Here is an 18699-nt window from a genome sequence, read left to right as displayed (position 1 = left end):
ACTGGGGTGCAGCTTTTGTAAAAAAATAGCTGGCAGTCTAAGGGTTTATGCATTCAACTGACCACTGCTCAGCTATTTATTAAATACAAACAATCATTAACCATCTGCACTCAAAACACTCAGGGAAGGAACACACTAGGCAGAATCACATGAGTTTCCCCCATAGCACATAGTGGAAAACGCATATGCGACTCTGCCTAGTGTGTTCCTACCCTCACAGCTTCAACTCTAGTAGCTATAAAAACAACTAGGTTGCACAATTGTATTCAGTTGCAAAATTGGAGGATATGAGATTCCAGGCGGATTGCATGCAATCAATACTTATTTGTGTCATTACATAAAGAAGTCCTGGCAGCACCAGTCCTACCCAGCCACCATCCTCATCCCCCTCAGCACTTTGGAAAAGATGTGTCTGCCCTTTTTATTTTTGCTGACTGGGGCAGTGCTGCTGCATAATCCACCATAGTTCACTCACTTCCAGCATCAGCCGCTTACCTCACCTCTATGCATAGGTGCACCTCTGTGCCTGCTAAGAGACCAGAGCATCACAATCATCCTTACTGCTGCCACCTGGTGTCCAGACAGACAGAAAGTATGCTGCTTTACAAACTGCAGACACCAGGTGGCGGCAGTAAGAATGGAAGCAGTAGATTTGGGCGCATGAGACAAGTGGACAAAAAGGGCGCCCCATTCACTCCTATTATAAATATCGTTTAATGGGCGCCGAACAGGGAAAAAAGGGCTCCGGAGATAATTAACGTTTTACAAACTGCGCCCGGAGATTTTTAAGGTTTTATAACTATGTTTGTGATGATTTAAATTTACAAAATGAGCCCGTGACGAATAACGTTTATAAAGATACTAAATCACTATTTCTAAAACATTTGTAAAACATTATTATCCACCCCAAAAAATTATTTACATTTTTTTATTTACATTTTTTATTTATTAATGTTATTTATGTTATTTAATGTTATTTATTTATTAATTATTATCCATAGGGGGTCTTAGGTTTAGGCTCCACCAGGGGGGTCTTAGGTTTAGGCACCACCAGGGGGGTCTTAGGTTTAGGCACCAACTGGGGGGTCTTAGGTTTAAGCACCACCAGGGGGGTCTTAGGTTTAGGCACCAACAGGGGGGTCTTAGGTTTAGGCACCAACAGGGGGGTCTTAGGTTTAGGCACCAACAGGGGGGTCTTAGGTTTAGGCACCAACAGGGGGGTCTTAGGTTTAGGCACCAACAGGGGGGTCTTAGGTTTAGGCACCAACAGGGGGGTCTTAGGTTTAGGCACCACCAGGGGGGTCTTAGGTTTAGGCACCAACTGGGGGGTCTTAGGTTTAGGCACCAACTGGGGGGTCTTAGGTTTAGGCACCAACTGGGGGGTCTTAGGTTTAGGCACCAACAGGGGGGTCTTAGGTTTAGGCACCAACAGGGGGGTCTTAGGTTTAGGCACCAACAGGGGGGTCTTAGGTTTAGGCACCAACAGGGGGGTCTTAGGTTTAGGCACCAACAGGGGGGTCTTAGGTTTAGGCACCAACAGGGGGGTCTTAGGTTTAGGCACCAACAGGGGGGTCTTAGGTTTAGGCACCAACTGGGGGGTCTTAGGTTTAGGCACCAACAGGGGGGTCTTAGGTTTAGGCACCAACTGGGGGGTCTTAGGTTTAGGCACCAACAGGGGGTCTAGGGGTTAGGGATAGGTACAGGGAGGGTTTTTAATAAACGTAAATATAAGTTTCACTTTACAAACAGGGAAGATTAACGTTTTACGAATTGCCGATCTCATACACATTATTTAGTGATTTATAAATTCTTAAAACACTATTTGTAAACGAAATTCTACACAATATTTCTATAAACGATAATACTGTTTATCGTTTACACCACGCGCCCTTTTTTCCCGGCGCCCTTTTTTGATGTACGGGTAAGAATGGCTGCAGACGGCTCTGCTTCTCTCCAGCATCCTGCAGAGTTCATTGACACTACTGTTGGCGTTCCAAGCACTGTACAATCAGATGGGTACGGCCAAGCTCAGCACAGCCTGCGGCCTGGCAGTGGGACACGGACCCCTGCTTTAATTTACCTCAGCAATGACTTTTATTCATGCCATTATATGGAATTGTTCTTTAAAGAGACTCCGTAACAAAAATTGCATCCTGTTTTTTATCATCCTACAAGTTCCAAAAGCTATTCTAATGTGTTCTGGCTTACTACAGCACTTTCTACTATAACAGTCTCTGTAATAAATCAATGTATCTTTCCCCTGTCAGACTTGTCGGCCTGTGTCTGGAAGGCTGCCAAGTTCTTCAGTGTTGTGGTTCTGTGATGAATCTCCCCCCTGCAGGCACCTCTCTGCACACTGCCTGTGTGTTTTTTAGATTATAGCAGATTCTCTCTTCTCTCTTATCTTTTACAAGCTGGATAAATCGTCCTCTGAGCTAGCTGGGCTTTCACATACTGAGGATTACAGACAAGGGCAAAGCTGTTTGCAAGAAGAAAAGAGCAGCCTGAAACTTCAGTGCATGAGAGCAGAAGGGGGAAAGAAACCCACAATGATCTCTTGAGATACAAAAGGAAGGGTGTATACAGCCTGCTTGTGTATGGATGTATTTTCTATGTATTTTCTATAACCTACTTCCTGTTTTGGTGGCCATTTTGTTTGTTTATAAACAAACTTTTTAAAACTGTTTTTAACCACTTTTAATGCGGCGGGGAGCGGCGAAATTGTGACAGAGGGTAATAGGAGATGTCCCCTAACGCACTGGTATGTTTACTTTTGTGCGATTTTAACAATACAGATTCTCTTTAAGGCCAACATGTTGAAGATGAAAGCGATTTGTTTGGTTGGGAATTTGTGTGCTTGCCTGATAACCTGTTGTCTTTGCAATAACCCTTGCACTTGAACTTTTCTTTTTTGTCACAGTAACAGGAATGCTTTTACCATAACATACTATTATTACACTGCCCTCAAATGTGTTTAGTGTCTCATCAATTATCATTTGTTCTTTGAGCAATACGTGTGATTGCGTCTTACACACTCTGATTCATACATTCCTCCCTGTAATCTATTTTATCCAGGCAGTGCAATGGTGCTTTGTCTCTAATGATGGTACGGCTCCAAGAGACTGCAGTTGAATGCCTATAATTATTTAATGGTATATCTGAGCAGTGACATTTGCTGTACAGTGCAGACTTATGATAATGTTAGCTTTAGTAACCCTCTTAGGATTGCTGGCAATGCAAATCACATGAGAAATTATGGTCTTTCGTAGATCCACTTATTACAAGCCGTAGCTTCTTAAAATCACAAAGCGCTTCACAGCCTATTGAAGAGGTGGAAGAGGAGGACCATATTGAAGAAATGCAGCAGTCTACACAAGACCCTCTGATTACATCCATCGAAAAGGATAGCTTGGAAATTGACGGTGTGTGCAAAGTTTGAGCTTTATAATACTGAAAAATGACAGTTTTTGCATCATCATGTATAAATCATTGGTGACCCTAATCAAATGTTAAAAGTTAATTTCTGGAGTTAGATGTTAAACTGTAAGGTAGATTTTGTTTTAGTTTTAGATTTTTCAACACTCTTAAATTACTGTTTTGCGCTTCTAAGGAGTGAGGGAGATACCCATTTTAATAGCTTTAATTGCTGGCTAAGGATGTGCATTAGCTTTAAAACGGCTAAGTAAAATCGATAAAATGTATGATGACAAATAGTGTGGAGGGACCTTCTCACCTATTTAGAGAGGGTTATGTTGCTTTATTGACAAAATGCATACATTGAGACCTAAAGGTCCCTATTCAACTAACTGTTTCTCCTGAGTTTTCTCTATGGTATGATATTTTCATACTTTGTAAATAAAATGCCCTTTAAAATGGTATGAAACTCAGTATTTCCTCTTTGTTCTAAAATATTTACAGTATAAAATCTACTACCACAAAAAAATTGAAACAGAACAGCATTTAAGTAGTTAAACACAGCAATTTGTTCTTCAGTGGAAAGCTCCTGAAAGCTTCTGGCTGCATTGGAAAAGGTGATAACCATATATTTTGTTTACATTCCTCAATTGCTATAATTCAGCGTGTGCTGAAACTGAGCTGTACTGAGCTAAGAACCCGAGAGAGCTGAGAAATTATCACTATGTATTGTAATATATAAATTCAGCAGCTATGAATAACATGCAATAGCAGCTTTCAGAACAGATAAACTTTACTTTGGGAACTTGTAATTAGTAAAAAGGCAATATTACTTATGCACAAAAGCAAATATGTTAACTAAATGGGTAATAAAAAGTAGGAAACACATTTTAATTTACTGTTATGTCAGAGTTTTATCCCGCTTTAAGTCACCGGGAAGCAAGAAAACACTCAAAATAATTTTAGTATTACCTTTAAACTAACTTTTTTTGGTACTTTTTCATTTGCAAAGTGTATAAAAGTTATCTCAAAGGAGAAAACTCAGGAGAAAAAGGGAGTTGAATTGGGACCATAAAGTCTATTTTTAAGTCAAATGAAAAAATAACAAAATCTAACATCTGGGCTTGTGCCAAGAGTTCAGCACTTCCCTATATGTCTCCCCTACGTTTCTCACCCTTCAAAACTTCTATATTGTTTGTAGAAATGGCAGGCTTGCTCTCTCATTCCCCAGTTCAAGCTGAGGCTTTGCTTTTGCAGTCGGGCAGTCAGGGCTAGTTCCCACTAGGGCACTTCTGGGGAGCTGTGACAAATGTATCCCCATGAGAGCATTCTCACTGCAGCGTTTGCAATTTGATAAATTGTAAATGTACTGCATGCAACATTTTGGGGGCAATCAGGATGTGATTCTTTTTCTCTTGAACTAAAATTGCAAATTGCCACATAATCGAAGAAATTTTGTGCCACAAAATTTGCAGACCAGCCCTCTGAGCTCTCCTTAACCCCTTCCCGACCACCTAACGCCGATAGGCGTCGGGAAGGTGGCAGCCCCAGGACCGCCTAACTCCAAAAGGCAGGGTTTGGCAGGGGATCGGCACGCGCATACTCGCTTGATCCGCTGCATGCTCTATTGATCGGCGTGCTCATGCGCCGCTCCATCATCAGTCTACCAGCGGTGATCGCCGCTAGGAGACTGTCAGACGGCGACACCATCATCTATTTACATTGTACAGCACTGCGATCTACAGCAGCGCTGTACTGGGGACAGCCGTGACACTCAGCTGTCCCCTGGAGAGGTTCAGAGAGCGATCGACTCTCGTAGGCTGATGCCTATGAGAGCTGATCGCTGTGATTGGCTGGCGAGGGGAGGGAGGGGAGTATGTTAGAGCCTACCAACAGAAAGCTCTGTTGGTGGGCAGAAAGGAGGGTATTAATTTGTGTGCTCGGTTGTGTGGCTCTGCAGCGTGCCATTAAAGCTGCAGAGCACTTATTTGTAAAAAATAGCCTGGTCACTAGGGGTGTGTAAGCTTGTGCTCCTTAAGTGGTTAAACAAACACACGGGGATGTTTGCAAATCTCACCCTATGTCAAGGTGCCCATACACTGGTTAATTTTGGTTTAGATCTGGTATAAGATTGGTATCATCCAGATAAAGATCATATACCTGGTCTATCCACCTTGCACTTTTATAATTATTCAGAATTTAAGCACACACAAAAGAGAAATATCAGACCTGTGTTCAAAAGGCATATCCAGCAAAATCTAAATAGAACATGTCCTATTTGCAATTTCATGCTGAAATCGACCTGGAATCTGCCTTTTGATGCCGCAATCACCGGCCGATGCTGCCCCCCCCCCAGTGGTCAATGTCCCCACCCCCAAAGTGCCAAGTGCACTATACATTACCTGTCCACGTCCACTGATGGCTCCTCCGTCCATGCACGTGGCCCCAAGTGGTTGGCAGCATACACGCGGGCGGCGTGTGTGACGTTGCAGATGTGCCCATGTTACTCCGGCAACCAGGTGTGGTGAGTATATGGACGGAGAACAGCGCCTGGAGCCAGTGACAGCCGCGGACAGGTAATGGGAAAATTGACCATATGGGAGGGGGTTCAACACTTGTCCTGATATCGCTCGCCATTACTGCCACGCACCTAACCGACCACGAGGGCCCAACATCTTGCAGCATGTCCAACTGATTTGCGACCAATTTTAGCCCGAAATTGGTCACATCAGCTACAAATCTTTGTTGTGTAGCTTTAAAGCTACCTATTGGTTTGAAGGGAAGAAAAGAAATCTGCATGCAGCTGTGGTCTAATTAATCTTGGAGCATTTCAGCCTGCCAGGAGTTTTACAGATGCATACATTCTGTTCAGCCAGGCATTTGTGTTTGTGATACATAGGAGAGTGAAGAGACACATGTTGACAACTTGACACTGGTGAGTTATCTGGGTTGAACAACAGTATTCAGGGAAGGTATTCTGGTTCTCCTGTCCTGTCTCATAGATGAGGCTTGTGGTATTTTCAGGTAGCATACAGCCATTCATTTCCTAATACAGGTTAATCTGAAATTTGTGTATCTCACTGTGCACGTTTATCAGAAAGTGGTGAGCCAGTGATATGAAACTGTGAGGTGAAACACCTGTGTAGTCCTCTACACTGGTGTATTGACGCTATAGTTGCTAGCCAAGATGGTACATATGTTCTGGAAGTTTTAGTGCTAGTGTACTGGAGATGTAAGGTAGGGTGACCAACTGCCCTGAAAAGAAGAACACAGAGACAATGGGAGCCCAAATGGTGCAGTACTATGTCACAAGAAAAGTGATAGAAAACAAAAAGGATTAGGGTACACACAAAGAAAGGTTACACAAGGGGCAACCAACCACTGAAAGCAGGTGGCTCTGATACAACTCTGGCACTTTATTTGGCCTGAGGAAGTAGGCACATACCCACAAAACGCGTTGTCTGTGCTTATTAAAATTCATATTTATATGAACATGTGGATATTGAGGTAAGCCACCTCTATTTTTCTTTTTTTAGCTTATTTTTTTGTTGCTACTGTATATACTCAAATACAAGTCATCATCCTCGTGTATAAGTCAGCTCCAATATTCAACCATCTTAAGCTGGAATTTTTTATTGACTCAAGTATGTCTACCCAGCAAAGTTAATGGCTGCACATGGGGATGAGCCCAGTATTTCCCCCCGCCCCTTTCCTTGTTAACTGTTGTGGCCAGGACTTTCAGACCTGTGTTTTCTTGGCATTTCCTTTATCAACAAAGTATCACTTAGCACTGGGTAAATTGCTGCTAATGGGAATGTCACTAATAGTACACACATTACTCAGTGTTGCCTGTGACTCATGTATAAGTCGACTCCTATACTTTTATGAATTGAATCAGACCTAAATTTCAAGACTTACATTCGAGTATATACAGTACTTTTGGGTGCCTCTAACCCCCTGTGTAATATACTGGAGTGTATTTTTCTGCTTCTAATGCTCTTTTTTTCTTTTTTAAAACAATGTGCTTTGAAAGCAGTTTTCCTTGCTTTCACTTCCAGCATTTGTGTATATAAACATTTGAAGGGAATTCTGACCTCAGTTTTCTCTTATGCTACAGAATCTGTTATGGCTTATGGCCCTAGTCAAAGTATACACGGCGTTGGGTTGGACACTTTAGAAGAACAAGAAGAAAAGGAAAGATTTTTTGCCAAACTTGAGAAAGGTGCTTCATCTACTATTGATTACTCAAGATTAAATAAGGAACTCGACTCTACTGATTGTACACAGCTTTCAGTTTTAATACGGTAATTTATTCTGTTTAACATTCTGATCAATTTGCAGTTTGAATGTATATTGTATAACTAATCATATAGGTTTATTTATATGCTCAACACTCTGCAATTCTAGTTGGTCTTTTTACTGAGCAAGTTTACTTGCTCAGTAATCTGCTTAATATAATGACAAATAAAATGCAGAGGTAATATGCAGTTTTTGGTGTTATTGCTCTGCAATGAACTGGAACACCATAAATAGAACATGCTTCTGTTTTCATGTGTAGAATGCTAATGAATGAGATCATTAAAGATGTAAAGCAGACTAAACAAATTTGGGAATCTCTGGAATCAAGTCCAGGGCTTGCCCTTTAGAAGAACGCAGAATATTAAAAGTTCCTGGAGAGCAGACTGGTCACTTAATATGGTCACATACCAAATATGATAATACTACAGGGGAGACAGGTAACGATGAGTGATTGGCAAAGATTCTCCAAAAGTGCACATTTCCACTAATCCAGAAAGGGAAATTAATTAAGGGGGACCTGAAGTGAGAGGAATATGGAGGCCCCATTACCATCTAAACAATGCCAGTTGCCTGCTTGTCATGCTGAGCTTTTGGCTTTAGTTGGTATTGAATCACACACCTGCAATAAGCATGCAGCCAGTGGTCATCAGACCAGAGTCCAAACATCTGACCTGTCAGAAAAGTCTTCACACTCCAAATCGGTACAGCTTCCTGAATTTATTCCATATATTTGCGAACAGGCGATTGTTTCGGGGATTCGCAGATCCCCTTTGTCAATGTGAATATTATTAGAACCAGGGGTGATCACACCTCAACCATCCTCAACTTACAAAAAGTATTGTATTGTGCGCTTCTACTTTTGCTTCTATTAATCTCCCTGGCAGTTCATTTCTTTCCGGATTTATGGGTCTAAAAGCGGTACATTTTTCTTCAAGAATTTTAGGCCTGCAATTCTCAAGTCACATCTCACGAAAATATGTCAGAATAAAGATCTTGTAGACATCCCGCATATGATGAAAGGCTAGAACACAAAATTGTTGAAGTAATTAAATTTATGAATAGACTTAAAAAATGAATGACAGGGAGGATGACCTCACAATCGGGGCAGTAGAATTGTGATTCCTTTTGGACTTTTTTTTCCTTTTGCTTATCAGTCTTGCAGCATACGGCACGCATCCTGGTTGGTGCATTTTTGGGGGGAGTGGGAGGAATATACTCCATAAAATGACAAAAGTCACGGCAGGTGGTAGGCAGAGGTCGGTATATTTTTGCATATGAACACACAGGGTGTCCGAAGAAATTTGTGTGCGATTTCCACACATACAAGTATCTTTACACAGATAAATCCTACTGCTGGTGCAGCTTACATATTTCTTTATTTTGCATGAAGATTGGGTCTTTTTCATAGATCTCTATGGAACAGAGTTTGCCAAGTTTGAGCTATCCTCAAGCTTGTACACGCTTTATGTAAGTTTATGTACTAGCTCTGTTTCATTTGTTTTTTCTTTATTTTATTCAGAAATAATGAGCCTTCCAAAACAGATGATAATGAAAATAAAGAGCACTCAGGTAATTATAATAACAAATAAAATTATTAACTAGTTTCTAACAGCTAAGCTTTGATTAAAGCTAGTGCAAGGGATATTCATTTTTTTTTCCGTTTTACTCAGTGTAGTCTTCTGTGCATCCCTAAAGCACAAGAAAAAGTTTTACAAATAAATGAATCTCCAGTAAAAAAAAAAAAAAAAAAATCTTCTTTCAGCTCAATTTACCAGAAAGAGTTTAGAACCCCAGATTATTAATTTTCTGTTTTCTCTTTTATGGAACGTTTTCTTCTTCTAATCAGAAGTAGAGTAGAGCTGCCTGTATATAGGTCTATTTCTGCAGATTTGATTACTTTGATATATAGACACTTATAAAGGTGGCCACTAAGGCCCGGTTCACACTTGCGGTGGCCCTCCGGAATCGCCGTGCCGGAGCCGCACCGCCTGCAGAACGGACGGAACGGACGCACGGCATAGCAATTAAAGCCTATGCGTCCGTTCACATGGGTCCGTTCTGCAGAACCGGAGCCGGACCGGATCCGGGCCGGATCCGGACTCCGGCCTCCGTTCCAACATGCGCTATTTTTTCATCCGGCCCCTCCGGCAGCCGTATCCGGGGTGGAGCCGGACTGCACCATCCGGCCAATACAAACAAATGGGAACCGGAGGCCGCACAACACACTGGCTGAGAAATCCGGATCTTCTACCCCACTTCCTATGCGGATTTTTGCGGCGATATTGGCTGGGGACACATGGGCAAGCATTTTGGAGTGGAGCAGCACGAGCTGGAGGTGTTGGCAGGATGTTGGCAGCATGTCGGAGGTGGAGGTTAGTGCTAAACAGCAGAGGGCCTGATTCCACAGGTCCCCCTTCTGCTGACCTCCCAGACCCCAACATTTTTTTTTTTTTTTTTTACGTATATTTTGCCAAACGGATCCGGATCGCATCCTGATTGCCACCTGATGCAACCTGACCGGATCCGGATCGGATCCGGATCAGAACCGTACGGTTCCGATCCGGATCCGGTCCGGATCCGGTCAGGTCATCCGGTCCGTTTGGCAAACAACCGCTAATGTGAACCGGGCCTAACGGTCCAATTTCTAGCGACAAAATTGTTCGAGCGATCAGAAATTCTGATCGGATTGGTTGTAAATAATCTCCATTGATTGGCACAATCCCAAACGATTATAAAAACTGATTTGACAAATGAACTGTTTAAATAAACAGGAGGGATAGACAAATACATTTTGTGGGCCTCCAAGGATTTTTACAAATAATGAAAATGTATTTCATTTTTCTATGGGAAGGTGTATAATAGGGTATTTGGATGTGGTTTTACTTTTTGGCCACAAGATGGAGATGCAGAATCAGTGTGTTCTAAAAATAGAAACAGAGCCAAGTGTTTTATTATTTGTTTATATTTATGTAAACACAGGAGCGTAGAAACTCGTACTGGTGGTTTTAAAGTGGTTAATGTACACTAGAGTTGTTTACATTAAAGCTATAATGAATTAAAGTGGATAAATTGTGTATTTTTTTTACTTTTTTTCCTACAAAATAAGGTAATTACTAATAACAAATATCAGCCACAAAATGCCTTATTTGTCCTGAAAAAAAACCAATATATAGATCATTTAGTTGTGATAATTATTGATAAAGTTATTGCCAAAGTAATCACAGGTGAGCTGAACTGTAAAAATTACCAGGGTAGTGAAATGGTTTTACCATTACCTTCTGTGATTAAACGTGCATGTTTTCACACGTACAGGCATACATGGTGTACAGAAAACTGACAGACACGTGTGCCTCAGCTTCATATTACACTCATTCTGTCCACTTCTGACAGAGCATAACTGGCTCTGCAGACTTCTCCAGCAGCGTCACTACAGTACACCTCACTTGGGAAGGGGTAGAGAGGCTGGGGCAGAGCGTCGTTTTACACAACACTGCTGCTCACTGAATAGGGACTGTCTACAAATCATTGTCTACAAAACTTTGTATAATTCCTTATCAGTGGCTGAGTGAATGCAGTCATTAGAACAACTGTGCACAGAAAGCTTTTTCTCTCCGTGCCCTTAGTTTTCAGTCTCTCTCCACGGCCCCCCTGCTGCTCACTGAATAGGGACTGTCTACAAATCTTTATCTATAAACCTTTATATGATTCCTTATCAGTGGCTGAGCAGATGCAGTCATTAGAACTATTGTGCAGAGGTCAGAAAGCTTTTTCTCTCCACACCCATAGTTGACAATCTCTCAGCACAGGGAAAAGAAACTTCTCCCCCACAAGCCCCCGCGGCTTCTTCTCCTCCCATGGGCTCCCCTGCGGCTGAATCCCTTGCATCCTAGATTGTTATACCACTGGTTGCTAGCAAGCTCCATGTGCAGAAAAATAGTACAGTCCTGCAGGACATCTGTTTCTGTATCTGAAAATGTTGGGATGATTTTATAGCAGGGAGGCAGAGCTGTATGAAATTCATTGCTCCTAGTATTTGTGATAATGTGTGCCCTAACCTACAGCATTTTTTTTTAAGTTGTTTTTTATCGATAGTTGTCCTTTATGCATGTGGCCATATGACTGTCATACCTTATTACTTTTCCTGGAGTTAATCCTTGATGTATTTATCTCTTTGTTTTTGTCTCAGTAAATTATAGCGAAGACTTTGAAAATGACCCTGATGCTCTCAGTCCCAATGTCAAAAATTCAGAAGAACATAAAGATTTGCTTGAAAACAAAAAAATAAATGTGGTTCGTTTCAATCACTTTTTTCTTCTTCATCTTTGTTTTAAGTCTGAATATTCAGTTGAAAATTCCACATGGTAGATAAGGTGGGGGAAGGGGGGGGGCAGCAGATCTGAGATCTTCCTTTAATAATAAGGGAATCCCCGGATGTTCTGCCCTATCCCAGTTTAATGACTATATGAAACAAAAAATTCATTTTACTTATCTAATTTCCTCTGTATTCTTCTTTTTCTGTATTCTTCTCTCTTCTTCTGTATGCTTGTATACTGCAACATCCTCTTCTTCTGTATACTTCTATCCCTCAACATCCTTTTTTTTTTTCCCTGTAGTCTTATGTCTTCTACCTTCATTTTCAAATCTAAACGCATGTCTTCTTCATGTTCTTCTTCTGCCTTCTTTCATCTAACATCTTGAGTTGCAGCATGCTGCTGTCTTTCCTCCTCACTCAAATGCTTAGGGGCGCCATCATAGTATTGGAATTTGCTATTTGGGTTCCCTGGTGGTCCATAGTGTGGATCAATGGGAAATCCATGAGGTTATTCCAATGTGTCCCCTTCATATGAAATTGGATATTTAAATTCGGCATCAATCATTCCTATAGGTCCGTATTAATGGACCAACAGGAATTCTTTATGACAAAATCAAGCCTCCGCAATGAATTTAAATGCTTGCTGACTGGGCTCCGGTTCACTGCAGTGACAGAGACAAAGGATGGCACCTGGTAATTTTACAGTCAAGATATTATAAAATGCATTATAAAACTATGCCTCAATTGAATTCAAACACTGACATCCAGTTAAAAAAAGTGAGACATTTTTTTCCCCCCCCTCATTTAGGAAGAAGAAAAGCATGGAATGCTTGCGAAGGGTGAGTCTGAGGGAATATGTGATATTTAATAAAACTGCGTGGAGAAAATAATATTAATAGTACAGTTAGATCTACTGCGGGAGTTGAAATGCAGTGTGCATGTTTACGCAAAACTGTGGACAAAAACTAAAACCTTTCAGCAGCTACTCTTTCTGTATACAATGGAAAGCATGCATGCTAGTAATCAAGCAGCAGCCAACAGTGAAGTGCTTTTTTCCCTCTGCTGCCTCGTTCATTCATGTAGCCACTTTCCAGTCATTGAAGGAGCGATGAGGAGTGAAGAGATGTAAAAATGTCAATAAAACTGGTGTGTAATCTAACCCTAAAGGTTAATAAACATTCTTTATACATACTACAGCCGGCTATGTGCATTAGGCATTGATAATAACCTTTAAAATGAAGCCCCATCATGTTTCATTTGCTTATTCACACTTCACTTACAACTTTTCCAATAACCAGAAATGTGAGTTGACAGCATGAGTCATAAATGTCAGACTTGTAGGTATGATAGGCAGGAAAAAACGTAAGAGTGGTCTTACTATTACACTTGTAGATTAGAAACTCATACACTTGTATTTTACTTACCAGAATACTGTCTCTTTTTAGTTTGAGATGGGCTTATCTACTGTATATTCTATGCAAAAATGTTAAACATATTCACACATTTACCTTACAACACTATATTGCCACTGGTCAACACCTCTGTTTAGAGCAGTGGTCCTCAAACTACGGCCCACAGGCCGAATGCGGCCCCCCGAGGTTTTTTCACTGGCCCCCAAACACAAAAATGTATAAGTTAGATGTGGCCCCCTGCACCTTTAAATTGGCATCACCCATCCACATACTGTAGAAGCCAGCAAGCGGTAATTCACTGGCTTCCAATCCAATTCCGCATCAGGTGACACTGCTGTTCAACTCGACGGCAGGTTGTCACCTGGGTATGCGTCACTGTCTGGTGCACAAAGACGTTCTTCGGGTGCCACATGACTGAATGGCTGCTGCAGGGAGTTCTCCCCAGGCATGATTGGGGGGGGGGGGGGGAATCGATACCTACAGTAGATTCAATGTAATGTCTTTCGACATCATATTATGTATGTTCGGGCCCCCAACAGTCTGAAGTATGTTGACCTGGCCCTTGACTGAAAAAGTTTGGGGACCCCTGGTTTAGAGTCTCCAGCTCCGTACCTTAGTCATTGTTGCTCAATCCTACTTATTGGCTAATGTAAGTTTCTTCCTTTTTTTTTACATCTATCTGCATACTTGTTAAAAACCTCTGCCTGTCCAGATTACCGAAGATACATTTCTTATGCATCATTGTACAATGCAATGCAAAATATTTCTGATGGGTGCTAGTGACATGAAATTTACAATAGATGTTGGCATTAGTTCAAGCAATCCACACATGAAGAAATCAAAACAAAAAGGTCCACAGATTATGTAGTAAGGAGGAATGGCACAGGATATACAGTTAGGCCCATAAATATTTAAAGAGATATTTTTCTGATTTTTGATTCTATACATTACCACAATGATTTTTAAATGAAAAAACTCACACACTGCACACTTTCAGCTTTAATTCAGTGGGGTGAACACAACGATTACATAAAAATGTGAGGCAACTAAAGCATTTTTTTAACACAATCCCCTTATTTCAGGGGCTCAAAAGTTATTAATATACCTGAACTTAAAAACTGAAAATAACATGTTATTTTCTAATACTTGGTTGAAAACCATTTGCTGGCAATGACAACCTGAATTCTTGAACTCATTAACCTTTAATGCTCCGCCAGGGCTTTACTGCAGTGGCTTTCAGTTGCTGTTTGTTTGTGGGCCTTTCTGTTTGAAGTTTAGTCTTTTAACAAGTGAAATGCATGCTCAATTGGGTTAAGATCAGGTAACTACCAGAATGCTGCAGATGAAACAAGGGTGGAAATATCAGCATAAGAGTGATCCCAAAAACATAATCAAGGAAACACAATTGGTTTTCAGAGATGAAAATAAAGTTGCTAGAATGGCCCAGTCAATCGCCCAACCTGAATCCAATTGAAAATCTATCTATGTAAAGAATGCAAGATCAGAGTTCATGGAAGAGGCACCTGTAAGAATGGGCCAAAATCACACCTAAGCAATACTTGTGACTAATTTCTCCATACAAGATACGTCTTGAACTGTCATTACCAACAAAGGCTATTCTGCTAAGTAGGTGTCTAAGTTACTTATCCCCCATGTCATTCCACTTTACTTCATATCATTTTGTGGCCTTATTTGTTACAGACATCTGGTGTTAATTTCATTTCAATAACCTCATGAAAAATATTTTTACCGAGAAGAAGGTTGATACCTAGTTGGTCAGGAGGTCATCCCACACCAGGGTAAAGCCTGTTTTCAATTCACTTTTTCTCCTAAGTTTTCTCCTAGAATACAATGTGTCATCTGCTGAATCCAATGATGCCAGATATGTATTGGTATCCCACTTTTCCTGTCCTGGAATAGGTGCGCCACTACAGGTATCCAGATATAGGTGCCGCCAGTACAGGTAGCCTGGTATAGGTGCCGCCAGTAATGGTAGCCTGGTATAGGTGCCGCCAGTACAGGTAGCCAGATATACGTGCAGCCAGTATAGGTAGCTAGGAATAGGTGCCCCAGTATAGGTAACAGGTATAGGTGCCCCAATACAGGTAGTGGGTATACAGTGCTGCCCATAATTATCCATACCCCTGGCAAATTTTGACTTAGAGTTACTTTTATTCAACCAGCAAGTACTTTTTTGACAGAAAATGACATGGGTGTCTCCCAAAAGATAATACATTGATGTACAAGAGGCATTATTGTGGAAAAAAAAATTTCAGCTTTTATTTACATTTGAGCAAAAAGAGTCCAGTCCAAAATTATTCATATTCTTCTCCATAATCGATAGAAAAGCTTTTATTGGCTATTACAGCAATCAAACGCTTCCTATAATTGCAGACCAGCTTTTTGCATGTCTCCACAGGTATTTTTGCCCAATCATATTTGCGCTCCAAATCTTTCAGGTTGGAAGGTCTTCTTGCCATCACCCTGATCTTTAGCTCCCTCCACAGATTCTCAATTCAAGTCAAGACTCTTTCTGGCCACTCCAAAACATTAATGTTGTTGTCTGCTAACCATTTCTTCGTTACTTTTGCTGTGTGTTTTGGGTCATTGCCATGCTGAAATGTCTACTGGTGCCCAAGGCCAAGTTTCTCTGCAGGTGCCTGATGTTGTGGTTCAGAATCCTCATGTACTGCTCCTTTTTTTTTTTTTTTCCCTGGTGTCGTTTACTGTGATTGTAGTTTCCCTGGCCCATTGGCTTAAAAACACCCCCAAAGCATTCGGTTCCCACCACCTTGTTTGACAGTGGGGATGGTGTTCTTTGGGTTGAAGGCTTCTACTTTTTTAACGCCAAATGAAGGAAGCATCATTATGACCAAACAATTAAATTTTTGTTTCATCTGACCATAAAACTCTATGTCCAGATGAGCATTTGCAAAAGCCAAGCAAGCTGTTGTGTGCCTATTCTGAAGAAGTGGCGTCCTCCTTGGTCTGCTTCTGTGGAACCCAGCAGTGTGCAGTGTCCATTGGATTGTCTGCCTCGAGACATTGGCATTGATTCATAAAAGGCTGTGCGATTAAAAATGCTGGTCGTTAAATTACCACATTCTGTATTTTAGACTATTGTATGCTAATTCATAAAGATTTTCACAGCTGCGATAGAAGTGCGGTAAATTACTGAAGCCCATTGAGCAGTAATAGCAGATGTGTGGAGCTGTCTGTCTTTTGTTACATGCAGTGAGGGCATTACAATAGTAAGAGGCATCCCCGACATCCCTTTAAAATGCATGTTTGTTATACTGCCTCTGCTCGTTCTGAATCTCTGTACATTAGTCTTTATTAACATTTTAGTTAATTGCCACAGCTTAGATGAACTCCAAGAGACTTTACATATGTCATAATTAGGTGATTTTACCAACCTGTTCCTCCGCATATTCAAAAAGGAACTGAATGGGTTACACTGCTGAAGGGGAAATCTGTTTTGTTCCGATTCTCTGTTGGCTGCCTGGGGTTAAAAAAGTTTTTTTTGTCCCGCTGGAGAAACCTGCTGGTCCCATCAAAATCCGAGACGGGCTGTTTCTATTGGCTCCCTGCTCCTGTCAGTCACAGTTGTCTCTGCTTCTGCTTGTGTGAGTCACGGTTCCTTGCACAGACTCGCACAGACTTTGCATTGTTAAGACCACACCAGAGGTGCCAGTAATTATCGTGGGTATTACCGATTGTTGTAGGCTTTATGCATTTACATTTTCTGCCATGTGTTAAGGTAATTACCGCACAAGTCTGTAATTTACCTCACTGCTCGGTAATTTCAGTTTGTCATGCGGTAACAGCCTTTATGAATTGACACATTGCTAAGTGCTCATAAAGTCAGCTGTTCTCTGCATTACCGAATGCGGTAATGCTTTATGAATCAAAGCCATTGCCACCAGCAGAGCCCAGATTCACCAGGATGGCATTGGATTCTTTTTCACCTCTCCTCACTATCCTCCTGGCCAGCACAGGTGTCACTTTTGGGTTCCGACCACGTCCTCTGAGATTTTTCCCAGTGTGGAACATCTTGTATTTTTAAATAATACTTTGCACTGTAGCCACTGGAACTTGAAAACATTTAAAAATGGCCTTGTAGCCCTTTCCTTACTTGTGAGCAGCCATAATGTGCAGCCGCAGGTCCTCACTGAGCTCCTTTGTCTTAGCCATGACTGTCCACAAAACAACTGCAGAGAGCTGCTGTTTTTCACCTAACGAGTTGATTGAAACAGCTGTTCCCAATTAATCAGGGTAATTAGGATACTTTAGAACAGCTTGGACTACTTGGAATGGTATAGAACTTTTCCCACAGACTGTGACAGTTTGTGAAGGGTATGAATCATTTTGGACTGGACACTTAATTGGCTCAAATGTAAATAAAAGCTGAGAAATGTTTGTATTTTTCCACAATAATGCCTCCTGTAAATCGTCTTATTATCTTGGGAGAGACCTATGTCATTTCCCATCCAAAAATTACTTGCTGGTTGAAAGTAACTTTAAATCATAATTTGCCAGGGGTATGAAAATTTATGGAAAGCACTGTAGGTACTCTTAGTATAGCTAGCAGGTATAGGTGCCCCCAGTTTAGGTAGCAGGCATAGGTGCCTCTGTGGGGTGGGGGGCTGACCTAATCCTTCCTCCCACGTGTACCCCCCTACTGTGGCCGCCTGCAGAGCTGGATCGCAGCGGTCTGTGTGTAATGAACTCTCCCGATCGCTGGCTCCACGTGGTGTCCCCTCCGGCGGCAGGGTCTTCACCCGATCTCTGCATGATGCGTAGTAATTACACGTCATACAGGAAGTAGTGGGAAGGCGGCTGCAGCGGACACCTCGTGGAGCCGAGCGATCAGGTGAGTAATTACACATCTACCGCTGCTCCAGCAGTGCATGGAGGCAGAGGAGGAGGCCCATATGGAGGGAGTGTGGAATGTTGTCGGCCCCTCTCCCCATTGCTACCCGGGAGGAGAAAATGCCAAGTAACATACTAGGTACATTGCTGGCAGTTGGAGCCTTTCCTGCCAAAACATGCCTAGTGCTTGGCTTGATAGAGAAAGGCCTAAAAGGCATTTTTATTTATAATGAAAAACTTAAAAGAAAAAAGGAATTGGGATGGGCCCTATGAGTGTGTTCAGCACTTGTATACTGTATTTACCAAAGGCGGCTACTTTGAGGAGTAAAGTTTTTAAAATAAATGGTCCATACGTTCATTCAATAATTTGTTTTCAGCTGTTTATTTGTT

General features: G+C 41.5%; 1 protein-coding gene across 4 annotated transcripts in view; it reads left to right on the top strand.

Moving 5' to 3' along the window:
• CEP162 (centrosomal protein 162) overlaps positions 1–18699 on the top strand; it is a 198636-nt gene that overhangs the window by 37213 nt on the left and 142724 nt on the right. For all 4 annotated transcript variants that reach the window (XR_011031455.1, XM_068281580.1, XM_068281581.1 and 1 more), the window contains exons 4-8: positions 3270–3422; positions 7532–7718; positions 9233–9282; positions 11900–12003; positions 12834–12864. Coding sequence is in view for 3 of the 4 variants with exons in the window: in XM_068281580.1 (XP_068137681.1) it covers positions 3270–3422; positions 7532–7718; positions 9233–9282; positions 11900–12003; positions 12834–12864 (525 nt within the window). In the remaining variant the exon portion in view is untranslated. The remainder of the gene's footprint in view (positions 1–3269; positions 3423–7531; positions 7719–9232; positions 9283–11899; positions 12004–12833; positions 12865–18699) is intronic.

This window comes from Hyperolius riggenbachi, chromosome 4, assembly GCF_040937935.1.
Source record: "Hyperolius riggenbachi isolate aHypRig1 chromosome 4, aHypRig1.pri, whole genome shotgun sequence".
NCBI classification, from domain to species: Eukaryota; Metazoa; Chordata; class Amphibia; order Anura; family Hyperoliidae; genus Hyperolius; species Hyperolius riggenbachi.
The sequence above is the reverse complement of the archived record's forward strand: the minus strand, read 5'-3'. Positions and strand labels throughout refer to the sequence as shown.